The sequence below is a fragment of the Diorhabda sublineata genome, chromosome 1 (assembly GCF_026230105.1).
Source record: "Diorhabda sublineata isolate icDioSubl1.1 chromosome 1, icDioSubl1.1, whole genome shotgun sequence".
NCBI lineage: Eukaryota > Metazoa > Arthropoda > Insecta > Coleoptera > Chrysomelidae > Diorhabda > Diorhabda sublineata.
The window spans coordinates 15,593,151-15,620,559 of NC_079474.1; the positions used below are offsets into that span (position 1 = coordinate 15,593,151).

The following is a 27,409-nucleotide window of genomic DNA, read 5'->3' on the forward strand; positions in this document are numbered from 1 at the left end:
AGCGCATTCTTGCGCATAATTCAGAGAAAAGATGATTTGATAAGTCTGTGACGGAATTGTCAAAATCAGGGGGTCGAAAAGAAAGTATCCTTAGCAAAACATTCTCTTGAGAGTAAGAAAATTATGTTTAATTTCCAGTTAATGGAAAGAATTTCCCATATAATATGAATAATAGTGGAATATCTAGTGAATATAATCAAAATTGAATTTCTTCATAGTGTTTAATTAGCCAAACAATGAATTTAGAAGATTCGGGGGGCAGCCTAGTTCTCGGAGGCGAGACAGTGTATGGAACTCATGAAGATTCCCACGTAGTTATGTCTGAAAAAGTACAGTCATTGGCAGGTAGTATATACCAGGAGTTTGAAAGAATGATAGCAAGATATGATGAGGATGTGGTTAAAACATTAATGCCCCTGCTAGTTAATGTTTTGGAATGTTTAGATGCAGCTTATCAACAAAATCAGGTAAATGAATTATATTTCTTCATCTATTAGGATTCAATTATTTCATAAGAAAAAAATATTTAACATTGTTTAATAGTAATACAGAAATAAGCTTACTATCCATTAATTCACATATCTATTTTTTATGAAGCTGTTTGAGATTTATACTCAACATAGCATAATATTTACATTATATTATTATTGTTGTGAATTAAAGACTTTCATAATATTTGCATGAAATATACTTTTAACACTATTGAGAATCAAATGTAAAAAAACAATTTGCTTTTAAATTGGTTGTAAAATTCGATATAACTATTGTTGGTGTTATCAAAAGTAATTGTGAAATGATACACGATTAGGTACTGGATTGAAATTAATAGTAAAAAAATTAATTTTTTTTTCATATTATCACAAATGTTTAAAAACTTTCCTAATAAACATTACTGGTGGATTTACAGTAAACAAATAAATAGTATATAGATACTACTTAGTGATGGATTTAGGCTTGATGCAGCCCTAAACCTTATTCATCGCGCTGTTCTTAATGTTAAAATACATTTTATTAATTTTGAACAATATTTTTATTTAAAATTTAAAGTAACTTTATTTCATTAGACCCATACTTGCATGTAAATAGGTTTTTACTCTTTTCAAATTATAAAAAGTTCTTTCTTTTGAACAATTTGTAGACAAAATACTCAAAAATATATATAAACCATTGCTGCTATTAATGTATTTTCAAAATCAGTATCTTTCCTTTTACATTCCTTTACCTTCAAATATTTCAAATGAGAACCATTATGTTATTTACTATTGCACTAAAACAGATAGGATTTCACAATTTAGTTGTGGTTCTATGTTAACATCATGAGAAGTCTTCTGGATTTCATTCAACTACCTTGTTTAGTTTCTCAAGTGGATGTGATAGATGTTTATTGTTAAAAGTCTGTTCAAACTTCTCTATGCATTGTACAGAGTCTCCATAATTCAAAAGCTACTATCTAATATAGTAGTAGTAGAAGTAAAGGTAGGGGAATGGGTTACATATATATGGTGGCTGCTTTACAGGTGTTGTTTAGTGCCTTGGTAATTTTTTTCATGTTTGTACAACCTCATATGGGACATGCATATTCTCCTATTGAGAAAAAAGGCTGGATTAGTAAATCTTTGGCCTTAGCTTCCCATTAACTTTCTAAGTTTTCTAAGGAGGTTGTTTTTCGTGGTTGTTAAATAAATGAAGTTAATATTTTGTGATGTGTAGTAAAACCATGCTAAAAAGTTATAAAAATTTATGATTAGAGCAAAAAATTTTATAATTTGGTTTTTGTAGGAACATGATGTTGAATTAGAGTTACTTCGAGAAGATAATGAACAACTAGTAACTCAGTATGAACGAGAAAAAGGCGCGAGAAAGACATCAGAACAAAAATTATTAGAATATGAAGATGCAGCAGAAGGTATTATAAACAACTTTTCTAGTTCAAATCAATTTTTCATAATTCCTCAACAATAGAATTTTCTATTCAAATTATATTCTATATCAACGATTAAATATCAAATTATAGTTAATGATGTTTAATGGCTATTTCCTAATTTTTAGGAGAACGCAAGGAGATGACGACACGCTTAGAAGCTCTCGAAAGTATTGTTAGAATGCTGGAATTAAAACACAAAAATTCTATGGAGCATGCAGGTCGCTTAGAAGAAAGAGAAACTGAATTGAAAAAAGAATATGCAAAGTTACATGAAAGATATACAGAGTTGTTTAAAACACACGTAGATTATATGGAAAGAACCAAATTGTTACATTCTAGTCAGCAATTAGCCAATGAAAGGACTGATCCAGGACGATTGAATTCAAATCGTTTAAATGTTGGAAGAAGTTCAGGACCAATATCTTTTGGTTTTGAATCACTTGCGAATGCTGAAATAGTCGATAGTGTACCATCTTCTCCTATAAGTAGTGCTCATTCTTCACCTAGGTAAGTATAGGTATATATATATATATATATATATATATATATATATATATATATATATATATATATATATATATATATATATATATCTTCAAACATTTGGTCATTCATTGAGTTTATTCTAGCCTGTAATATTCACATGATGATGACTCTAGTGTTGTGTATTGAAATAGAAAAATTTCCTCTGATGACTTGGGATTACTACTTCTCTAATTGTCTTTTGAGGATATTTTAATTATTTTTTGCATAGTGTATCCATCATTTCTATATGTAAAACTCAACATAAAGATGTATTTAATCCCTAAAATTGTGCATTAAGTTTATGTATAATCCTTTGATATCTATTGATTACATTTAGCAGCATGTGCTATGGATCTTTATATTGTGATCAAATGTTTTTGTTTTTTAGCTTACATAGTGAACTGGACAATGTTAGAGATGGGGTTCTTAAAGTTGAAAGAGGTCAGGCAACTGATACCATAAATCTAGAAAATAAATCTGTAATTACATCACCAGTTACACCGCAACAACCAATGCAAAATAACAATAGTCGAATAAATACCAAAAGGGAGCAAAGGAGCGGCAATACATTGTATCAAGAGTTGAGTTATCATGTAAGTTATGATGAATATTGTCAATTGTGGCTCTTTTGCCCATTGCATAGTTGTGAATTGGGTTATTACAGTAGTAGTAGAAGCAGAATCCTTTTTTCTTCTATAATTACTTGTTCTTTTCATTGTATTTCTTGTAGTGCCACTATGAAATTATTTTTTTTTTCGTTTTTCATTAATCTCTACCGTTTTTAGTTCATTTTTATTATCTTTATTGCCCCCCCCCCACTTTATTAAAGTTTTTCTTGTTGTTTATATATATATATATATATATATATATATATATATATATATATATATATATATCGCCAATATTATTTTTGTTGATTTATTATAAATGAAAAACTAACTCTGAGATGCAAAAGAAAAAACAACATGATTATTTAATAATTTAATAACTGAAACAATATTTATTCAATACTCGTTTTTAGGACGTTGATGCAGATGATGACTCCGGAGATATCACAGGTAATTAATTATTCAATAAAACACAATAATTTCTAATTTGAAAATGTCCCACCTCTGATATCTTTCTTCCAGCTGATAATCTAATAGTTAAAAAAATTGGCAGTTTCAGCCTTTGAAGTACAGGATATTTTACAGATAAGGAATTATTTTCTCTTCTCTACCTGATTCAACATGAAAATTCCAAAATCTGTCTTACTGTAGTATCCTTGAAATTGACTGTAAGATGCTGACCTTTTATTGTGACGTTGGTGCCAGAGAATAAATTCTTTTATGTTTTTTTTCGGCTTTTGGGAGATTGCTCAAACTGACTTTGGCTTTTGGGATATTCCTGTAACTACCTTTAAGTGGTTGACCCTTTATTAGTAAATTAATGAACTTTCTTAATTAGGAAGTAAATGTTAAATAGGATGAAATGTGGAAAACACTGAAAATTTCGATTGCGTAGTAAATATAAAAATGGAAAAAAGACTTCAGTTAGTGAACAAGTTGTCTCGAGCTGTCTGTTCTTCCATTGTAAAATCATTAACCGTGCAGTACTATTCATCTGGTTTCTGTTTAGGAGAATCATAACTTTGTTTTTTTAAATGGTTTTGCCTATGTTATCAGATGTAGATTTTTTGAACTGCTGAAGAGGCGTTATAGGGTTATGTAGTCTCTTATGTCTCAATATATGCAGGTTGATGACTCAGTTAATTGCTGACTAATACTTTAGCTTAAATATTATATCTGTTGTATCTTTGTATTTACAAATATTTGTTTAATTTCAAGGCGGTTGGGTCCATCCAGGAGAATATGCATCTTCAGGTAATAATTTTCAATATCTAAATATTACTCTTATATACTTTAAAGCTCTAACTTTTCTTTTATAAGAATGCTTGATGACAGTCTAACTTGTTTTGGCATTAATCATTTTTAAAAGCGGTTATAACAAAATCCTGTTTATAAAATATATTTTCATACTATTCACATTTGAAAATTGTATTATAAATGAATTAATAGATGTGAAACCTAAAATATAGCAGCTATAGAAGGAAGCTTATTCTAAAAATTAGAAACAAAAAAAGGCTTAAAAAAGGACGATTCGTTATCAACAGTTTTATTTAATTTCCTACAACTTAAATCCTTCATTGACCTCCGCCAGGCGTACGACAGTAAGCTGAGGACCCGGAGGGGTTTGGCGTCCCGAATAAACTGGTCCATATGGTTACTGACAATGAAAACGCCTCTGGCAGAGTGAAGGTATTGGGGTCTCTAGGCACAGTTTCTACTGTGAACACAGGCTTGCGTCAGGGAGACCAGAGCGACAGCACTATTCAATTTCTCACTGAAAGGTGAATCCCGGACGAACTATTTGCAGTAGGCTCACATAGCATCTCGCCTATGCAGCTTTTGTTGACACTTCAGCTCTTTCAGGAGCTGTTGCGAAGTTCGAGCCAGTAGCTGAAGCAAAATCGATGAACCATGTACATGAGAACCTCAAGGAGAAAATCGCTTCACTGTGTGCCACCAATTCAAATATCTTTGGGACTTGATGATTGAACTTATGGGACCCTAAGATCCTACGAAAGATTTATGACCTTGTTTTCGAAAATGGTGTGTGGAGGATCTGGAGAAATGCTGAGCTGAGACAGTTGTATGGCGAGCACTGTTTTTCCACTTCTCCTACAAATATGAGGTTTAGTTCTTTATCATTCATATTGAGGCAAACAAAATAATCAAATGAAACAACCGAAGCTGCCAAACCGTTGTAAGATCAACAGGTTTGCAACCTTTGTTACAAAACAGTTGCATCGTGGGCGGTCCGCCTTATAGTTCCGTAGTTTATTTTAAATTTATAACGAGTATCCTTAAATTAAATTTTTATTTTAACATATTGAACGAGTTTGCAGGACTTTCTAATACTCAGTTTGTGATTTATGCAAAGTAAAGATTAATAGTATGAGATTGAAAGTAGTAAATTTTAGTGTTTTTCAAGATAACCTACTAATGCTTGTTTAAACCTAACGCTTTTTTGTTTCATTTAATCTTGCCTTGGACAGTCAACGATAACTTTTATGGTGAGTATATTTTTTTCAACTGCACTGGCAAAAATAATGATATAATTAAAAAATGATCATTTTTTTTATACGCAACCTAAGATCTTTCATAATTAGATATGATCTGTAGGCAAAGAACGCTTCTTCTTCTTTCTAACATATTAATAGGCTAACGCCCAGGAAGACGGAAGCATTCTCGCTATGGTTTTCTTCTTTCTGGGTTGTTAATTTTTGTGTTCTTAACAAGTCTACCTGCCTCTCATTATTTTTATAAGTTTGTTCCAGAATTTTCGTCTCTGTCTCACCCACCTTCCTGTGTCTTGTATTCCACATTGTCCTTTAACATTTTCATTCAAAATTCTGTCATGTAAAGTTTTAAATTTTCCTTTCGATTGTTCTCATTGTCTCTAGTTTCCTACTCATATTTGGGGTCTTTTTTCTTCCTCGTTAATTCATTTCGATTGAGAAAAATGATGTATCCCACACATTTTTTGAAACATTTATTTTGTCAATTGGGGTAGGAAGGGGCTAGTTGAGCAATTTTTAATTTGAACAGTAGTAACTCTTCAACGATAACTCTTAATTATTTGTTCTACTGCTGTATATGTACCATTGAAATTTATTTCTAGATTGAGCACTCAGAAAGTCTAGTGAAACCCTGAAAGTAATTGAACTAAAAATAGAATCAACAAAACATCAATATGTCTTAAGCTTAATTTTAGGATTCGATTTAGTCTTTTTGTTCAAAATTAGAAAAAAAAATATTACTAAGATCTTGAGTCTTATGTGTCGTTGTCACTGTTGCAATTGATACAAAACGGAGTAAGAGCAGCCTTAGGTACAACTTTTGTATGAGCCCTGCAAACTTGACATTGGATCCAGTGTAAACAAATTATACTAGAAAAATCATCATCATTACTTCCCTTATATGATTGGAATACTTTTTTAGAAACCCTCTTTTTTTCTATCAATGTTGTTTTTTCAACCTTTTCCATGGATTTATTTTCTTTCTCTTATGCTTTCTTTTCGGGAGTGCCTGTTGAAACTGTGGCTGTTCTTTTTTTTTGTAAATTTTGGTATCTTTTCTTGGGTATGGGTAAAAATCAGATTGGTAGGTATATAAAAGAGACAAGGGATTTAGAAAAATTCTATTGAAATGTTTTGTAAACTTTGATTTCTGTTATTAAAAACATTAAGTAGCATTTGCAATATTTATTCTAAATTATTTGGAAAAATAATTGATATTACCTCCAATTATAGGTATGGGGAAAGAAGTTGAGAATTTAATAATGGAAAATAACGAGCTATTAGCAACTAAGTAAGTATTTTTGAATCACTTTATAACTTTCAAATATTTTTTTGCTAAAATTTTTAACCCTGTTCGGAGACACTTTTTCTCGTTAATTAAATATTTTCATATTCTCTACAAGTTGTATTTTCACTATTATAATGCTAGTCATAATAAACATGCCTGACCCACCCCTTAAGTTTCTAAACCCAATATACGAGGGGAATAGTTTTCGACCTAGCTAAGAAACAACCCTTTAACCATTCTAAACAATAGTTGCCATCTTTTTCCTCAAAATAGGCATTTATGTTTATTGTAGCCATGGGAGTAGTCGAAGTATGAGAAGATTCGTTGTCCTGATGGAAAAGTACTTTTTTTTCTTTAAATTTGTTCGTTTTTTTTTTGTAATTTCTCCCTTTACCTTATCAAGCGTAATGCATAATATTTTCCTGTTATTTTTTATTTCTTTTGAAGATGATCGATGACAATTCCAAAACGGTCGCTATAACGACAAATTTACTCATAAATATCACTTGAAATAATTTCTGCGATTGCTTTCACTAATTCGTTCTTTTTACTACGACTATATATTTAAAAATTACCTAACTGCGTTTACACAAATCATTTATATACCCAAATAAAATTCTAAGAAGTTCTAGAAATTGTTTAAAAGAAATACTATAAACAAACCGCCCGGTACTAAAAAATTATATACAAATGAACATCAAACGAGTACATGGCAAATCTTATTCAAATTTCATTATTACATAGATGAAACTATTTTTTTTTTGTTAGAATTTCAGAATAAACGATGATGTTTATCTATATTTTCTTGCAATTTCTTCCAGTTCCCTGTTTCCTTACCCGAAAAAATCCCTGTTTCCTTATTTAAAGCAGAAATATGACTATTGAAAGGTAACAAGTAGCTAGCTATACAATATTCATTATATATAATGATTGTTTTCTTTTAGGAATGCCTTGAACGTAGTAAAAGACGATTTAATTGTGAAGGTGGATGAATTAACTGGTGAAATCGATATGTTACGAGAAGAAATTTTATCATTGAATGTTTCCAGAACGAAGCTTAAAGAGAGAATAAGTGATTTGGAAGATGAATTGAGAAAAGTTAAAGAAGCAAACGAAGCGAAACAAGAGGCCGATGACGAAGCTGACATACCAATGGCTCAAAGAAAAAGGTTTACGAGAGTTGAAATGGCCAGAGTTCTCATGGAACGTAATCAATATAAGGTTAGTAATCGAGTTATTGTGAAAGGAATTGCTCCACTCAAAGTTATTTCCTAATTATTATAAACATTATAACAACCAACCAAAGAAATGTCTTTTTTAATAAATATAGTAATGGAAAAATCCTTTTTTAATAGAAAACTGTAGTGTGCCTTTCGAAACTATCTTTTTTGATAACAAACTTCAATCTGCCTTTAAAACATATTTTTTTGTAACAACAAACTCTAGTCTGCCAATGTAAACTGTGTTTTTTGATAACAAACTTCAGTTTGGCAATGAAAACTGTCTTTTTTGATAACAAACTTTAGTCTGCCAATGAAAAGCCAATGAAAATTTTCTTTTGAAAAATTTTTTTCTGTAATAACAAACTTCAGACTGCCTTTGAAAACTGTTCTTTTTTTATAACAAACTATAGTCTGCCAATGAAAACTGTCTTTTTGATAGCAAATTATAGTCTGCCTTATGGCAATTGCTTTTTTGTGATAGCAAGCTATAGTCTGCGTTTGGAAATTATCTTTTTTGGTAAAAAACTATAGTTTACCTTTAAGAAATATTTTTTTGTAATAACAAACTCTAGTCTGCCAATGAAAACTGTCTTTTGTAATAACAAAATTCAGTCTGCATTTGAAAAAGATTTTTTTGTTATTACAAACTTTAGTCTGCCAATGAAAACTGTCTTTTTTGATAAGAAACTTAAGTCTGCCTTCTAAAAATATTTTTTTGTAATAACAAACTTTATTCTGTCAATGAAAATTGTACCTTTTTTATAAGAAACTTTAGTCTGCCTTTGAAAAATATTTTTTTTTAATAACAAATTTTTGTCTGCCAATGGAAACTTTTGATAACAAACTTTAGTTTGCCTTTGGAAATTGCTCTTTTTTTGATAAAAAACTATAGTCTGAGTTTGCAAACTTCCATTTTCGATAGCAAATTATAGTCTGCCATTGGAAATTGTCGGTTTTTAAAGCAAAGTGTAATAGTTTGCATTGAAACATTTAAACTATCATTTGTCTATTATTTAAGAAAAATGTTTGAATAGTTCTGTTCATATTTAATTTTAGGAACGTTTTATGGAACTTCAAGAAGCGGTTCGTTGGAGTGAAATGTTGAGAGCATCAAAAAATGATGCGCCATTCGAGAAAAACAGTAATAAAAGTATTTGGAAATTTTTTAGTAATCTATTTTCCGGAAACGATAGAGTTCAAAGACCGATGATGATTCCTCAATTGAGGTACCAAACGGTGTCGAATCAAGTAACACCAGGTATTAAAGCTTTACCTCGTATTCCTCGCCACGATTTGGAAACCGAAATTGGTACGGAATTATGATTAAATTTCTACCTTAATGATTTGTACCTGCTGTCAATTTTTGTCTGTGATAAGATTACATAGTTTTGAGGTAACTCTGTTATGTAGGTTCGAAAAAACAAAACGAGATTTTTTGTTATTTATACAACTTTTCTGTTGATTATTTATAAATATTTCAAGATCTCAGACCTCTTCACATCATTGATTAATTATGAATATGGTGCATACTAAAATATATTCAGTGAAATTTGAAGGGTTACGCCCACAAGGAATAATGTATCGACCTTGATTTCATCAACTAGATTAACTCACTAGATACAGAATAATTGGGACATTTTTCTCCTCATTATATCCCACACATGTTAGATTGGGACTTATGGACGTCTGTTTAGGTAAGGTAGTAGATTTATTTGTAGAACATCATTAACTTAACAACCAGTTGTCATAATGCCTTGGATAAAGATAAGTGGTAGTTGCAATAAACCTAACCTCCAAAAACATACTCCGGTGCTGCACCAGAATCATTAATTGTAGTATGTATAGATAAATCTATCCACAAGACAGTAATTTGAAATAGCACAACAGTTTCACAGTTCTGGTGGCCCTAAGCGACTTTCTTGATGCTTGGTGGTATTTTTGAGTTTGTTTTTGTGTATAGCACTTCCAATGTCACTGATTATATTATTTTGACTCACATCATAATTTATGTTTATTATATTAGAGATGGAGAAATAACTTCCAAGCTGTTAATGCAAAAAATTAAATCAAGTGTGGTCCTAAATTACCAGAAATGTTCGTTCAAATAGTAAAAATGTTTGTTTATGTTTTCAGTAAATCTGTACTCTTAATAACCTGGAAAAACTATTTTCAGCTGTTGGAAACTTTCGCAATTTTTCACTTTTCTTCCGCAGTTACTTTTATTTGTTCTATTCATTTATTTCTTAGTTTCCCCCTTCGTTTTTTAATATTGTTCTCATTAATTTATCATTTTATTCTTACAGAACGTCCCTTCAGCACTACTTGTTTTGTTATATCCTTATATATAATTTATTATTATTTTTTTCTATTGCATTTACTTTTGTCTCTTCTTTATTCTTATTTATCTACTTATTCTAATTCATGTACGTACTATTAGTATAATTTTCCATTTCATCGGTATCTTCTATTTCTTCAGTGATTCTTTGATACCTTCTCTGGTTGCTTTTTCACTTTCGATATGTTGTATAACTTCATTTACTTCTCTTATTATTTCTTATCGTTCTTCTTACTGTGTACATTCCTTGCCAGTTCTTGTAAGCAATTTGTTTACATAGTAGTAACTCAATGTGATTAGTGGTTACTTCTTTATATTTGTACAACATTCTCTATTACTCATATTGTATTTCTGCTTTTCTTTTTTACAAATTCTATCCAACTATTCTTTTTATTTTTTATTGTTTCTCTAATCACATATTTCCTCAGCTTTATGTCATTATTTCTTTAAATAATTTCCTTATTCCTTCTAAGGTTCGTTTTTGAATTTAATTTTTTCTTATTTGTTTTAGTAAGTTTGCTTCTCTTATCATTTGGTTGCCACATCTCATCCTTTTTTGGTTATATGTTTTTTTACTCGTGTTTTTTTTGAACTTTTTTTTTGGTGTTGTTGGCTCTAGTATATTTTCTCTCAGACTATCCTATTAGCATTGACTTTTCTTATCATGTCTGTGGAGTATTTCTGCTTTTATGTATCGTACTATTTTTTCTAGTTTATTCTATTTTTTTTTGGTTGATGAGTGCAGTTTAACATATCTTTAAATTTGAAATTGAAACATTTCTCTTGATTGATGACAGGAACTAATTTATTGCAGGTTATTTACCCATTTCAATAGTATATAATAAATTAAAGCCATAGGAGACTTTATTGAGATAGTAATATTATTTAGTAAAACTGTATTAAATGATTGTGCAGCACAATTTATAATGCCAATATTTTTTTTTCCTTGTTAGATATTAAATTGAGCAATTTTGTCATATTTTTTCCAAATTTTACGCTTTTGTTGAATTTCTTGGGCCCAGGCTGGTTATATATTTTTTTAATACCAAAGACATTTGAAAATTATTGAGAAAATTGAAAAGGTGTCAGAATAAATTTATAATCCATTCAAAAATTTATGGTTTTCCATAGAAAATACTTTAAGAAGTTATCTTACTATCGATGATAATTTAAATAATTTAATCAGGACTGAAATCTATTAAAAATAATAGGAAACTTTTTTTTTTGGAAATGTAGAACCAATCAAGTGACATTTTTTGAAAATTGCTAAATGCTGATCTAGAAGTATTAGAAAGCAAAGGTTTTTAATGTTTATTGTTAATCATAAACTTTTGTATTGTTATCAGGAGGTAAAAGCTTGTAAAAAGTGAAAAAAACTTATTCATTTTCAATTGTTGGTGAACCATTTTCGATATAGTCTAAAATAAAATTAAACCTATTACTATTTCTGGTCCAGCAATGAAAAAACAAAGTATTTATAATCGAAACTCGTTATATTGTTTTTCAGAATATACTTCAATTTTAGATAGACCTTTTCCATTCCAAAATATCAGTTTTTAACGTTTCTTCTACTCTTGTAGCTGGTTGACCACGCAGTTTGTTTTTTATATGCAAAAAAGGAAATCAATAAATACCAAATCAGGACTCTACATGGTAGTCTATTAACTCGATTCATTTGGTTGGGCAGTGTTGCATTACCATTATTGTGCAACATTCAGCATTGACCAGTTTACGTTGTTGAACCGTTAATACCAACAGAAGAGATAACCATTCTCTTGATGTGGTTCTTTCGCAAACGGCTTTAGTTGCAATTGCATTGAAAAACCTACATAGTTGATTACTGCTTTATATCCATTGGGTTACACGCGTAGATCTATCATTTGTCACCTATTTATATCATATACATAGCCTTTAATAGATCTTTAACTTATACAGTTGATACAAGCCTTCTTTTGAGGTCATGTGGGATCATGATAATGTCTTGTTGATGCCTAATTTCACGTTATGAAGATTTTGTTTAATAACTTTGAGCATAGCTTGGAAGTTTTTTACATTGCTTTAGGATGGGGCTTCATTACTATGAAATTTCTTGAATTCATTGGTAAATTCTAGTGACAATAATCGAAAATGAGGTTGAGGTATGTAACATTGTGACAAAAAACAACAGATAGCAACCCTCGTAATGCTGAAAAAATTTGATTCATGATTTCATTGTGGATTTTAGGATATTCAGAATATTTTTCTATAGTTGATAATAATTTTTTATATATTATAATTTCAAGGGATTAGATTAGGATTATTTTTAAATTATAAAAAAAATTCATAAGGAACTATTTATATTTAATTAATTTGTTACATAGATCACTTCAGTTCTAGTCATTAATATTACTTCGGCATAATGTATTTATTAGAAAATTGTTTTTTAAATCTATGCAAGCTAAAATGAAAAATAATATCTAACCCCGATACGTTCGGGGCAATATAGCAATTAGATTCTCGTCCAGAATTAATGTTTATAAACAGGGATAAAAGAAATTTTTGTCGTTGTTCAATTAATACGGTAATTGGACTTTATTTTTTGCTTCTTTGATTAAGTTCGCATAGATTTGAAAAATGGTCTAGTTACAATTTTAAGTGCCTACACTATAACAAAATAAAGTGCCAACATTTAAGTATGTGATCTACCTACCCTAGGCAATTTTAATTTGCTTCTGTTGTCATTTCGAAAACATTTTCATATATACTGGATTGTAATTATTTAGCACGCCATATTTATTGTCTAGAATGTATTGGATTGTAGAAATTGTTGAATTTAATTCATTAATTAATTATCAAATTTTTTTTCCAACAAATTGTCACTGTAAGCTGAATTTTAATATTCAATATTGCTATCGAATAAATATAACCAGACATTGACAGCTAGATATATGTATTGAAAAATCATTTATCAAGTGCATATCAAAATAGAGCCATCCAACTGTCAGATTTTCAATTTATGGATTTACAGCTCGCCCTCCAGTTCTAGAGATCTTATGAACTCTAGTATCCGGGATAAATTGGAGGTTAGGTCACATCCTCGACCCTACAAATGTTGTAACCATGTCCTTTCATAGTTTGTACAAAAGCCTAAAGATAGTGAACGTCTGGGGTCAGTCCAGAATACTTGAGTGCCGGAAAGAATATTTCGTTAATTATTATCCTGTTTCGTATAGGACAGACTTCTCGATATTTGAAGAATATTAACAAGTCATTAAAGAAAAAAATTGCTTTATGAAACTATTAAGTAGCAAAAACCATACATTTATGAAAATCCTTGGCACAATTGAAACAAAAAAATTGAATACTTTTCAAAAAATTGTGTGATTGTCCCAAAAAGATAAAAAAAAAACAATGAAAGCTTTCCAGTATCGATTTTCTCTGGAAAAACTATGGAATAATTCTTTTAGCCCTTACATTTGGATAGGGTGTGTCTTTAGTTATTTCATATTATTTTTTTTATTCTTTTGTTTCTACAAGAGAAACTATTAATTTCTTTTGAATCCATTTAAAAAAAAATATGAAAATTTCAGAAAAAATAAATATGTAGATGAAATATTTCAATTAGCAAACACTGCTTATGATGATAATGATGATGATGGTGAGTTCACTTCACGACTGGTAACTTTGTTACAATTTTTCTATATTTATGGGGATGTTGTTTGTTTGTGGTCAAATCATAGATAAATTGAAAGTTGAAAAAATATGAGGTTAAATTTCACCTACAGTTGTTAATATCTTAAGATATTTTATATGTAACATAACTGTTGCTGATTCAGTTTTGTAACATTCCACCAGAATAATCCTTCGACATATTATGTCTTCTCCTGAAATTCTTTCCTGTACCACAGAAAGGATTCGAGCCAGAAAAAAACCTTTTTTGGCAAATATACTTCTCGTTTCCGTTTTTGTTCTACTCAATACATATTCTAGAAACAAGTCTGGATAATAGGGTGGATGATATGTGTCTATTGATAATGAGGAATTACCCCACGACTTGTTTCTTTTGAAATCCGTTGAAGGTACATATTGGATTGTGTACCTTTATGTATCGAAGCTTTGATATTGATTCATTTCAATTTATTTTAATTAGGTATAACTGGAATTTATTTATATTGTGAAATATCGATGCTTTATTTTTATATTTAATTTTTATTGCAGTGGAACAAAAAATAATTGAAATGTAAATAAGATACAACATTTTTATTGATCTATAACCACCCCTGGTCATAAGTTTCTTTTAAATCATATGATTAAATGAAATTAAATGCTAATAAATTACTAATTTATTTGATACTTTGAACAAGGTTGGTTGTTGGAACATTGTTATGTTCTTGCAAAACAATGTAGGGCAGGTAGATCATGGTAATTAGTAGTAAGTTTGTGGTAATTTTTGACTAATAATATTGAACGATTAATTTTAAGAATGATTCTGGTAAAATAACTGTTTTTCTTAATAATACTAGCTATTTAGAAAAATTGAAAAGTATGTAATTGAGTGTTTAGCATACTAATCAGATTTATATTGCTCATTTATTATTTTATAACATGAAGTTCTCGATTTCCAACAGAAAATTTCACCTGATCAAGAATTGAAGTTTGAAATTAGTATCCAACGCAAACTAAGTATAGTGTGGTCAATTAACGCGTTATCTAATTTACTGGTTTGATGCTACCTACACTCGGAAGATACATTCTCACATATATACAACTATTTATATTTGTGTATATAAATCTTAGTTTTTTTCACTTGTTGAATACACTTTCTCCAGTTTTCGACGGGTACATTTTTAATTGTGAGTGAATCGGCATAAATTGTAATGAGAATTTTATCGTATACCGGATGTTTTTTGAAAAATTATAAATTTTTATTTATTGACAAAGAAATATATTCGCACAATTTTACTTTTTCCATAACTAGAACTTGATATCTTATTTTATTTTGCGATTATGTCAGGTTGCAAAAACCTGAATGGAATCCTAAATATTCTTCGCTGCTACAGTCATTTTGGTATTCTTCTTCTTACCCCGCATGAAGAATAGTTATACTTTCACCTAGATAGTTTTATCTAGCTGTGACTGCATTATAATTTCCCTTTTTTCCCATAAAATTTTAGTAGAATATTTAATTTCACCATCGGTTTCCTGGAATAGTTTTCGTTGAAGCGACAATAACTTTATTACTTTGACACTGTCTTTTCGTGTATTTTTGGGGTTATAAAAGTTGTTTCATGGCTCGAAATGAATTGACACAGACAAAGGCGTTGAATCCATACACAATCCGATCTTACTAGGTCTAAATATGAGGGTAGTTTGCATCCCATTTATTAACTGGAGGCTAGTGAATTCCTTAGGTCGGGAAAAATTCTATAACAAATATTTATTTGATCTTCTTGTGTAATCGGAATGAAGTTTCATAGATTTAAGTGGAAACTAAACCGAGATAAAATTATTTATAGTATACTGATCATCACTCGATGTAACATTAGTTTTTATAACACCAAAGACTCGATATTCTAGTCCATCGTAAATTTCCATTTTTTTGTGATTGTTAATTTAATAAAATATGTTAAATTTCTCATATTGTTTCATTTATTTCGAATCTGGTTATGTAGGAGACTATCCTTATAAATAAATAAAAAAAAGCAATAGATTGACAGTAGATACGAAATGTAAGTACTACTTTAAAAATATCATTGGGGGTAATAAACTATTATATTTTTAGGTGTGGATAAACTGGCGGCGAGAAAAGCGATAGAAAGAAAAGAACAATATCGACAAGTTAGAGCCCACGTGAAAAAAGACGACGGTAGACTACAAGCTTACGGATGGAGTTTACCTGGTAAAGTGAATTCTTCTTCCGCTTCACAAGGAAGACAAAGTAGTGGAGGTGTACCGGTACCAGTGCCTGTATATTGCCGTCCATTAGCGGAAACTACACCAGAAATGAGGATTTGGTGTGCTGCGGGTGTTAACTTGATGGGCGGTTATACCAAAGATGGAGGATTGATGGTAAGTTAATGGTATGACAAATTGCTGAGATAACCAAGTTGAATTAGAATGACAACAACGTGATTGTACATTAATTTTGCTAAATTTTGGAAATATTACTCATTTTGGCGTCCTGATCAAATTTCTCTGTGGGTATAAGGCCCCAAATTCAATAGGTACGAAGCTAGGGTCCGGTACCTCAATAAAATATTTCAATGAGGTTAGGCTCTAAAATAAGTCTCACTCCCACTATGTTATACTAGGAAGGTTGGCTTCCGTTAATATCGTTTAATTTTTGCTTTAAAGTATCTGTCCATAGCTTAGATAAATATTTTTATAATTACGAACCCTACAAATCAATGGGTCCCAAGATAGGGCCTGTTGGGGTCATTATAATTGGTTTTTACTCTACTTAGTAGTGTGGCTTTTATTAACACGATCAATTTTTGGTTAAAAATGTCTATCGATTCCTTATAGTTACTAATTAATGGTTTACAATACGAAAAAATAATTTTGTTTTTTAACAAACTTTGGGTATTTATTCAAATTAAATTGAAATTCATAACTGTTTGTGATATAAAATGAAGAGTGCTCCATTTCAAAGAAGGAAGACAATGAAAGCTTCGAGTTTCCGTCCACCCTGTATAATTTTTTATATAAAGTTTTCTATTTATGGAATGTATGGATCGCATTGAAGAATGTTAATTTATAATTTTTACTTCATCAATGGACTAATTTCTTATCTTATTATTTTAGGTAGGTGGTAGCGTGTTTTACACCGAAGAACCCAAACCACCTTCTCCGAAACCACAGAATGAGATGGAACTAATCGATCAAGAATTGAATAATGGCAAAGAAGGTGCTTTATTGGAAACGCGACTTTCCTCTTATGTATGGATTTGTACTACTACTCAAGTGATAAGTAATAATTCTCAAACTCAGTCAGCTAGTCTAGTAACCATTATCGACGCCAACAATCCTGCGGAACTACTTAACAGCTTCGGAGTTTGTTCGGGACACGTTCTTTGTATTGCCAGTGTACCGGGTGCTAGTCCAAGCGATTACGAAGATAATATGCCAAAAATCGAATGCGAATTTAGTAGTAACGTTAATGATTTAGATAAAAATAATCTTTCAGTTGTAGGTAATAATCCTGATAGTAATGATAAGGAAAAGGATGCAACTCAAAACGAAGAAAGTACTCGTCAGGAATTATCTGATAATCCTGCTGCTAGTAAAATGACTATGAGGAATCAAGAAGATCAAGAAGAAATGGCATCGGTAAATATAATATAATTAAGTCTCAGTTTTGTTTATCAATTTATTTCGAGATATATCGTTATAGAAAAAAAAAAAAAAGAAAATAGTGGAAGAAAGACACTTTAGAACTTTAGGAAAGAAACAATTAGATGTTACAAAAAGTCCAAAAAATTGAACAATAATAGTTAGTTTGGACACATGGTGAGGATTAAGGAGGACAAAACAGTTAAGATGATAAGGGAAATGGAAATTAAAAAAATAAGTAGAAGAAAACAGTAGGAAATTGGTTACATAATAGCCAACAGGCTGGAAAAAAGAGGACTGGTATGGTAGAAGGGGAGCAAAAGGAAGAGATTGCACCACACCATTTGCTCTTCAATTGAATTAACAGAAACTCATCAAGTTCTTGAATATCAAAGTACCATCTAGGATGTGACCTAGAATCCCATTATTTATACTAATGATGATACTAATAAATAAAATGCTAAATACTAAAATAATAAATACACTCGTGAGTTATATAAGTCCACTGAGGCGACACCCTTGTGATTGCAAGTCATTGGCAAAAAACATGATCACGAAATTGTATTTTTCTTAATGAAAGATTAAAGCTAATAGCATTGGCTTCAAAATAATATAAAATATTTGATTGTTTCTTCTTCTCATACTTCAACGATATGTTATGATCGACAACCACACTTTTTATGATTTTTAGTTCTAATTAGAGGTAACTGACACTTATAAAAGGTTATCTACCTGAACCATTACTATCAAAGTCAACCGATATACATCTCAGTTGACAACAAACAACAATTCTACCTGAAAATGAATACAACAAGTGTTAAAACTGCTCAAGCGGTCACCCTATTGCAGAGTCAGCGACAAGTGCGCCGTATATAAGACAGTCTGCCGTTTCCCGAGATTCATTGTCAGCATATCGTTTGAGAAATGGGGCTCTCACTGGTGTTTAAGTCCAACAAGAGTTCAAAGGAACGCGAGGAGTGATTGTGGACGTGTGATCGCCATAGAAAATTTGATGTAAAACTGTTTTTGTTACAACTGCTTTTACTTTTAGTTGAAAATGTTTATTTATTCCCCATCCTTATGTGTTTTCTTTTTTAATTGGTTTATTACATACATACAGACATTGGAATTCGGTATTATATGTATTCGAAGTGATTATGAAACATTGGACCTCACAGAAATTTTCCTTTTGTGAAAGCCTGTATTTTGTATTATTTTTTTTGATTTATCTGATTTGAGCTCACTATATGAAATGAAAAATGAAAAATTTTTTCGCATACTACTAGAGGAAGCTAAGTTGGATGATGGAAACTATTTTTATTTTGAATTTTTTGTAAACCAATATATCTAAGTGTTTTTTTTTGTATATAACAATAATCATAATTTCAGCTTGGGAAAATTATTTTTGTTGATCGCGATGATTCTGTAGTAAACCGACGAGACAAATATGCCAAACAGGAAAAAATTAATTGTGATAATGCTAAAGATAAAGTAGATGAAAATAATGCATCAAATAGTACCGATGATAACAAAAGCGAAGATCCGAATTTAAATGATGAAAATAATTCGAAAAATACTCAACAATCCGAAAATGATGATATTCAAAACGAAGAAGTTCCAAGTCATGATATCATGTCTAGTGTATTGGCTACAATGTGGATGGGAGACGAAAACGGGAATATTTACGTTCATTCGTCGGTAGCTAATTGGGCACAATGTCTCCATACAGTTAAAATGAAAGATGCAGTTATATCTATAGTGTAAGTCAATAAAAATGTTGATTATTAATAAATAAATTATCTACCCTAATATTTAACAACGTTTCTATAACATTTTATAAGCTGTGGTTCTACTTACGGCATCATAAAAATTTCTATCTTACTCTCCATATCGTTTCAACCCTGGTTGGAGTTGGTTGGGTCGTCACCACCAACCACCATCTAATCCTAGATACATACAACTTTAAAACCTTTTGCTTTTATTGTGTCATTATCAAAGTCCAAAGTAGCTCATTTAAGACCTCTTCCCATACTAGTGTTCATCAGTAGAGAATTCCTGAGTTGTCAAACCTTCATAATGTCTGTATCTCTGCAAAGGAATTCCACAGTTGAGACTTTATCCTAATCTTGTCGTTTCGATTATCAGGGAGTCTTCAAGCTCCTACAACTTCCACTCAATTCCCTCGGTTGAAACTTCTCCATATTCTTGTTCCATTGTCAAAGTGGTTTTGATCTATTACAAACTCCATCTCCACCCGTGTCATTGCGGTTGAAATTAAGGCACCTTTATCCAATCCTAGATACCTTTAGCTGTAACATTCTTTATAATTATTATCTCTGCACCGAAATCGAAGTTATCCAACTGGTCTGTCTGTAATTGGAAGCTTCTTCACCATTTGAGACTACCTCCCATACGAGTCATGTCATTGCATAGTGTTTATACTCGCGCATCCTCCCTCTAATCCTATCGTAAGTCTTTGATATATCTCTCACAATGTCCATCCAGTTTTCGGTACCCACCGTTTTGAGATAATGTTGTCTCAACATCAAAGTCGAGGTCATCCAAGTGATCTTTTTTGCCTCTTATATGAGTTTTATACTGTTTTTCTTTTACTATCTGAGTATCTCTAAATAAGTCTTCTTCTCTAATTCTTCTTTAGTGTCCTACTTGATATTTTCTTTCCCAAATTTGCCACCCCTCTTTGTTCTCCTTCTGTTTCCGTCAGATCAATTTTTTTTGTAAAATTAATATATTTTCTACCAATAGACACATAAAAGGAAGGGTAGTTGTGGCTATTGCTTGCGGACAAGTAGCCGTATTTAGAAGAGATCCAGAGGGCGAATGGGATTTATCGAGGTATCACCTTGTACAACTCGGACTTCCACATCAATCGGTACGTCAATTGGCTATTGTGGGAGATAAAGTTTGGTGTGGATATAGAAATAAAATTCACGTTCTGCAACCTCACGATTTAAAAATTGTTCATACTCTGGAAGCTCATCCTAGACGAGAAAGTCCGGTAAGTTATTTATTGATAAATATTATTTGATATGTGATTTATTTACAAAAATTTACCCTTTTAGGTGAGACAAATGGCGTGGTTGGGTGAAGGTGTTTGGGTATCGATACGTTTGGATTCCACTCTTAGGTTATATAATGCACATACCTATCAGCATCTCCAAGACGTTGATATCGAACCATACGTTAGTAAAATGTTGGGTAAGAGAATTAAATTAATTGTTCTGATCCATATAAAGAGGTTTGTTCTTGGTAGCTGCACTGGAACTGGATCAGTGCAGCAATGGAGCATTGGTTGATTGTCGTATTTGATGTGATTCAGACCTTTTAGTATTAACGATGCACTGCCACCGTTTCCAGATTACACTTATCGCACTGACTGAACAGACCCCAGATCTAGTGCAAGCAGTTCAGTGAACTGTGTGAACTAGCTCTCTTGCACTGCTACTAAGAACAGCGACACTAGCGCTGGTTCTGCTACAAAGAACGCTTTAATGTACACTTTCTGAACTAGTTCTGCCAGTGCAGCTACCGAGAACAAACCTTTACAAACATTTATTTTTACATATTAAAAAATGTTTGTTTCGTTTCAGGTACTGGTAAATTGGGTTTTTCTTTAGTTCGAATAACTAGTCTTCTTATATCTTCTAACCGGCTGTGGATAGGAACCAGTAATGGAGTAATAATATCGGTACCGTTATCAGATAGTAATAGTGCAACTGGTGCTGTGGTTTCAAGAGGGAACGCTTTACCCGTCAGAGTTCCACCTGTACCGGGAAGTTACATACCTTATTGTACTATGGCGCACGCTCAGCTCAGTTTTCACGGTCACAGAGATAACGTGAAGTTCTTTGTAGCTGTACCCGGAAGTGGAGGTAATGAATAAACATCAAAAAATTTGAAAGCATATGTTTCTAGAAAACTAAGGAATTTCTAGAATCGTTGATGATATTCATACTGAACACACTGTTTACACCAACAAACTACATAAATATATTGTCTGACACGCGCTCCGATAACAAATTTATCATCTTCAGAGACTACAGATAACAGTTTACCTGCAGTTTCTGAAGACGATAACTTTGTATTCGAAAGTTCAGTTCAGTCAGTTCAGAATGTTTTGATATCTTTTTAGAGAAATGAAATTAGCTTGGTTTTAAACCAAACTGGAAATAATTACTGATGACCTTCTGAGAAGAAGAAAGTGCATTTAGATTCAGCAAACAAAGTATAGTCCTTAACCCATACTAGACATTCTTTAGAGTTAATCTTTATAGAAATGTATGTCTTTATTTGAGAAATAAATGATGATTATAATTATATAGTATATTGGTGATTCATAAATGAATTTTTTATGTCTTTCAAAGACAAATCTAATCAAACAACACCATGTGAACATATCTCCTACAAATTTTTTCAATTGTAAGTGAGGGAATTTCTGTTTTGTTTTGGGATAGATTCAAATCCAGAAGTTCGGTGTAATCATGGAAAGTAATTTAATTTTATTTTTTACTATTAATTTGAATAAATTTTTGTAGATATACAGGAAGATTTATAAAATGTTTACTATTAGGTATGAGTGCTGCCTCGACTCCTTCCGAAGCTATGTCTGCTTCAGTGTCATCTGTCGGTAATAATTTAAAAAATCCTTCAGCCATGCTAGTTATTTCGGGTGGGGAAGGTTACGTTGACTTCAGAATTGGTAAGTTCTTTCTAAAATAACGAAATGGTTTCGTGGTGCTGGGCTTAACATTGTTGCATGCGCTTTATCATCACATTATACACATATTATTTTTAATGGAAGGATTCCTAGGAATATAAGGTAGTTTTTAACGCGCCATATTGTTTAAAAGACTAAATTGTGATGACGATATACTAGAAGTATTAATATTAACTAATTACAGGATAAAAAGAATGATCAATTTGGTAATTAATTGTAGTCGTACGTTTATAACACTTGTATGTCTGTTTGTAATTCAGGGTGTTATAATCACTGCAACCCAAAGCAACACATTTTAGAAAGTTAAGTATGTGGGATGACTCTAGTGTCAAAGGTCTAGGGGCTTCAAGTGACTATTAAGAAGCTAACGCTCCGACAAGATTCCTATTGATATTTATAGATTGCACTTTGTATCTTCAGTTCAACCACATTATGTTGATACATTTATTTATCAATGGTGTAAAAAAAGGTTATGATTTTGATATCATAGAGTTCATTCATTTCTTGTTGGTTGCTATGGCACTAAATTTTGTAAATACACGAAAACATATTGAGGTGAAAGGATTCATATAAGAAATCATACCGATAAGTGTTATTGAACAAGATTAACTAAACATAAATGTAGATTGGGATACCTTAAGGTTTATTGTGCCCCCAATCTGAACGTCTACAGCTCCCCTTCCAATTTCAGTATTCTAAAAAACTAGGGGTTAGGTCTTGTCTCTCCTACAGGTTTCTAATCTGTAAAGTATTCCAGAACTAGGTGAATAGTTTCTTATTTTTTCCACGGAATCTGATCCATTTAAGATGAGTTTTGGATCTGGTGTAACAAAGTTCTGAAGGAATTCCTTGGATTAATTGGAAGATTTTCTTACATCACAGAAAGGTTCCTGGTCCATAAAAGCCACCTATGCCGTTTGCCTATCAGATTTCTTATAGTTTCTTTCCACCCGTTCCAACCCCTTGGGGTTTTCAGCAGTAGGATTATGTAAATAATTTGCAGTTTGTATAAACACTAACACTACTTAAATAAATAACATGATATAAAAAAATAATGTTATATTAATATAAACATTTGCAGAAGATGATGAACCTAAGGACGGAGCATCTCATCTACTCGTTTGGCAACTACTAACTGATATTCCTGGGAATCCTATGGGGTAGGTTTCAATGGTAAAAATGTTTTTTTTTATTTTTACACAAAATTAATCGATCGTCAATTACCTCACTAGATATACAGGAGAGATAGATACATATAGTGTGTCGCATTTAAAATGAGGACACTTGTACGGAATAGGAATTTTTTATGGTTCTGTCAGTGTTGTTAAAATCAATCGAAATGATCAACCTCATCAAATATTTCATATTGGCGGCGTATCCAATCTTGATATTGGCAAGGATAAAATCAGATGTTTCGGTCGTTCTAAGATTGAGCACTACAAACCAAATCTCTTACTGATTGTAGTAAAATATTAGGATCAGAGGTGATTTTTCACAACGAATAAAAACAATATGATCGATTTTGATAATAATAAAACTACAGTGTGTAAATATTACATATTAAAGTTTTTGATCCATCGATGTAACCCCCTTGGTTCCATTCGATTTGCAGGATATTCCAAAGATGTGACTTCCCTTAACAATTATTTCCACAACTCAATCGGGTTGAGATCCGGCGGCTGTACTGAAAGTACATTCTTCCTTTCCATTTCTCTCAAGCACTCTTGGAGGAATGTTTCCCCTTTCCCCAAAACATCCCCAAACCACCACCGACCTTCCGCCGTATTTCACACATGGATGTAACATTCTTTGACCTACGCACAAACACATAAATTCTCTCCCACACTCACTTAATTTTTTGTTATTTAGCTCACTACAATCTTAAGTTTATTTTGAGGTCTTCCGAGAAGACCTGCTTCTCCTTATCTCTTTTTTAATGTAGATTGCAGATCCCTAGATTCATTCATCTGTGCTGCTATCTCTAGGCCCTTGAATCGCTTGTGGTTCATGTGGATGTATATTTTTTCACGTTGTAGTCCACGGTACGTGGAGGTGTTTTTAATTTATAAACGAGTGTCAACGGATAGTTCCTTGTTTTACCCCAACTCACAAGTCTGAAGATTTGTGCTTGTCGAAACTTCTCGGTTTTCTTTTTTTGAACATCAATGTTCGAATAATTTACCCGTAGTCGACTAGGGAGTACCAGATTGTCAGTAATAATCTTCAAGGTTAGTTATTAAGATGTATCAACATGAGAATTGAACCTTTTTATCAACAAAATTAAAATCTGAATCCCTCCAAATAATGGGCTTATTGTATAAAGTATCACTGTATTTTATTTCGCTATTAAAGAATGTAGCTTATTGCTTAGCTTTATTAGCTGTAACAATATTAATATTTAAAGTGTAATTACAGAAAATATGCATTATCATTTTTTTAATTGTGCTTGTATACTATTTTCACGTTTTTGATGTTACCACTCACAATTACACTGTCTGATGGGCGTTTCGATAAATATGTTATCAAGACAGAAGATAAACTGAAACTTGACCTACCTGTATATACTTATATTTTTTCTCGGTACATCCAACAGTTTATTTTAACAATTTTATATTATAACTGACAGCAATACCCAATTTTCCTGTCCATCCATATCTTATACGAGCTAGGTGGTCAATAAACCATGCATTAACAGACCTTTTAGTTTGTCCAATATAATTTTTGTCATAATTTCGTAAGTACCACTGTTTTTAAAATCTAGTACTTTATCATACAATTGATAAGCTTCAAACCTACTCTTTTAAAAATGTTTTCTAATCCTTTTTGTATAAATAGGCTCGAAAAGTAGTTCCTCGTTTTGATTTTGAAAAAAGGTGGTTTTACAAAGACATCTATATTAAACTTATGACGGTTGAACAACTTTCTAACCACAGTACATCTTTTATCTATTTTTTCCACTATTTTCGATCCTTTGCTACTTAATTCATTTGTTGTATTATTTTCTCCTTCCTGTGCTACTTGTTGTACCATCTTCGTCTCCTTCTTTTCTTATGTCTTTTTACTTCTGTCACTTTTCTTATTAGGCTGTTCTTCTCTTTATAGTATTTACATATTTCAACTGTTTTGATTTCTATTGGTTCATATTTGAGCTTTTCTATAAACACCCAATTTCTTAACCACCCCTTAAACTATGAACCAGGAAATAATACAGCATAATACATCAAATTCCAACCTATTTTTATTTTTAATTACTCAAGTATCGAAATGGTAAATGTCTTTGCTAATCGCTTGTCAAATTGATTTCATAAATGTTGTATTCAATTAATTGTAATGATAAATAGCGAGTGTTCTACAAAACAAGACTATCACAATCCCATCCCTGCAGAGGAAAATAATTCCTATACCAGGACCAATCCTGAAATATGTCACTTTATAAAATAACCTAGTACTCACTCTAGCATTTACTTTGTTTCAAATCCAATAGCCAGAGATTGTAATTTGGAGAAAAAAATGAAGAGCTGTTACATATAATAAATTTTTTTTTATTTTAAATCCTTTCAAACTAGTTTTTTTTCATAAGGTGATGAAATGGAAGAGAGTATTATAAGTAATACAGAAACGGGATTATCAGAGGAAGTACAATCAGGAAGCAATTCAATAAAATCAAACGATTTGAGCCACCTAATAGTGTGGCAAGTATCAACGACTTAACACAAATGGTGCTAAGGAACAAACAGCAAATATTTATTATTTAAACGTTTTGAAAAAAAAATGTGATAGGAATTTAGTTTTTTGCATTGTCTTTCGTTACCAAAACATTTTTTAGAAAATGTTTTTCCTACAACTATGAGATTGCTTGTATAATTTTTTTTTCTCTTGTAATAACCGAAGCACATTTTTCTAGATTTAGAAGATGCAAAAAACTGTTTAATTTAACTAGTGACGCATTCTCGATGTAATAAAATTAAATCACGATGGTGTATACAGTATGTCCCCGGATAAGTGAACTCACGCTTGTAAGAGAAAAAGTTATCTGTTTCAATTTTTACTTTTCGAAGTTACTCTTTGACTAAATTATAATACATAATATTATTTAAATTTAGGAAAATTGAGTATGGATCGTAGATAGTCAAAATATTTTCCTGGTATTTTTCAAAACTAAAATTATGTTATAAATTAGTCTTTTAACTGGACTGGAAATTAAATAGAATCTCCGGGGACACACCATATTTGAAAAAATTAATTATAACGATTTTTGTATATTTTTTTTATCATGTTACGTTTGAATTTATTGTTATTAATTTGTTATTCATGAAAGTTGTACCAAATATCTTTCATAAAATTGGTATTTTTTCTTATTTGCCATTTGAAAAAAAAACGATATTAGAATTTCCAATAGCTAAAATATTTATGTAAAAAAATAATAATTCAATTACGTATTGTTACAAACATTTTGATAAAATTGTCATGTAAGAGTACCTATATATGTATGTAATTTATGTTATTATTGCTTATAACAATTAATTTAAATATTTATTTGTAAATTTTTAGACAATGTAATATTTTCCATATAACAAACTGTGCTTTTATTGTATTGAATAAAACTTCATATAATCCAAAGTTGTATTTGATTTTATCCTCTTTTATAAATGTCTCCCTGTTTTTGAACCTCCGTTTATATTCTTATCTCTGTGTCCAATGGGTTTCGGAACACACCAGAGTAAAAGGACTTGTTAAAGTAAAGACCGACAAATCAAGAAGACTTGAACCTTTAATTGAATAAGGTACAGAACAATAGAAAAAATACTGGAAAAGAAGGTAGATATGGAAAATTAAGGTTACTGGAACAAGCTACAGGGGTTGAGATACTCCTGGGAAACTATAACGAAAGAAAATCCATTAAAGGCATTAATGTAAGCAAAAATAATATAAGAATACTAATAA

At 31.1% G+C, this 27,409-nt stretch overlaps 1 protein-coding gene across 4 annotated transcripts; it reads left to right on the forward strand.

Moving 5' to 3' along the window:
* LOC130452933 (JNK-interacting protein 3) lies at positions 1-27,085 on the forward strand. Of its 4 annotated transcripts, XM_056792493.1 has the most exons (19): positions 9-467; positions 1,780-1,906; positions 2,050-2,431; positions 2,838-3,042; positions 3,471-3,507; positions 4,276-4,311; positions 5,547-5,564; positions 6,804-6,861; positions 7,803-8,079; positions 9,138-9,390; positions 16,178-16,464; positions 17,200-17,724; positions 19,117-19,487; positions 20,494-20,746; positions 20,811-20,946; positions 21,339-21,620; positions 22,319-22,447; positions 23,547-23,625; positions 26,046-27,085. In XM_056792493.1, exons 1-19 carry the CDS (start codon positions 237-239, stop codon positions 26,047-26,049), a joined length of 3,690 nt encoding a protein of 1,229 aa, XP_056648471.1. In that variant the 5' UTR covers positions 9-236; the 3' UTR covers positions 26,050-27,085. The 4 variants fall into 4 exon arrangements, with proteins under 4 accessions (XP_056648454.1, XP_056648463.1, XP_056648471.1 ...); XM_056792476.1 differs by lacking the exon at positions 23,547-23,625 and having other exon boundaries at positions 1-467; XM_056792501.1 differs by lacking the exon at positions 5,547-5,564 and having other exon boundaries at positions 25-467.
* Positions 27,086-27,409: the final 324 nt, after the last annotated feature.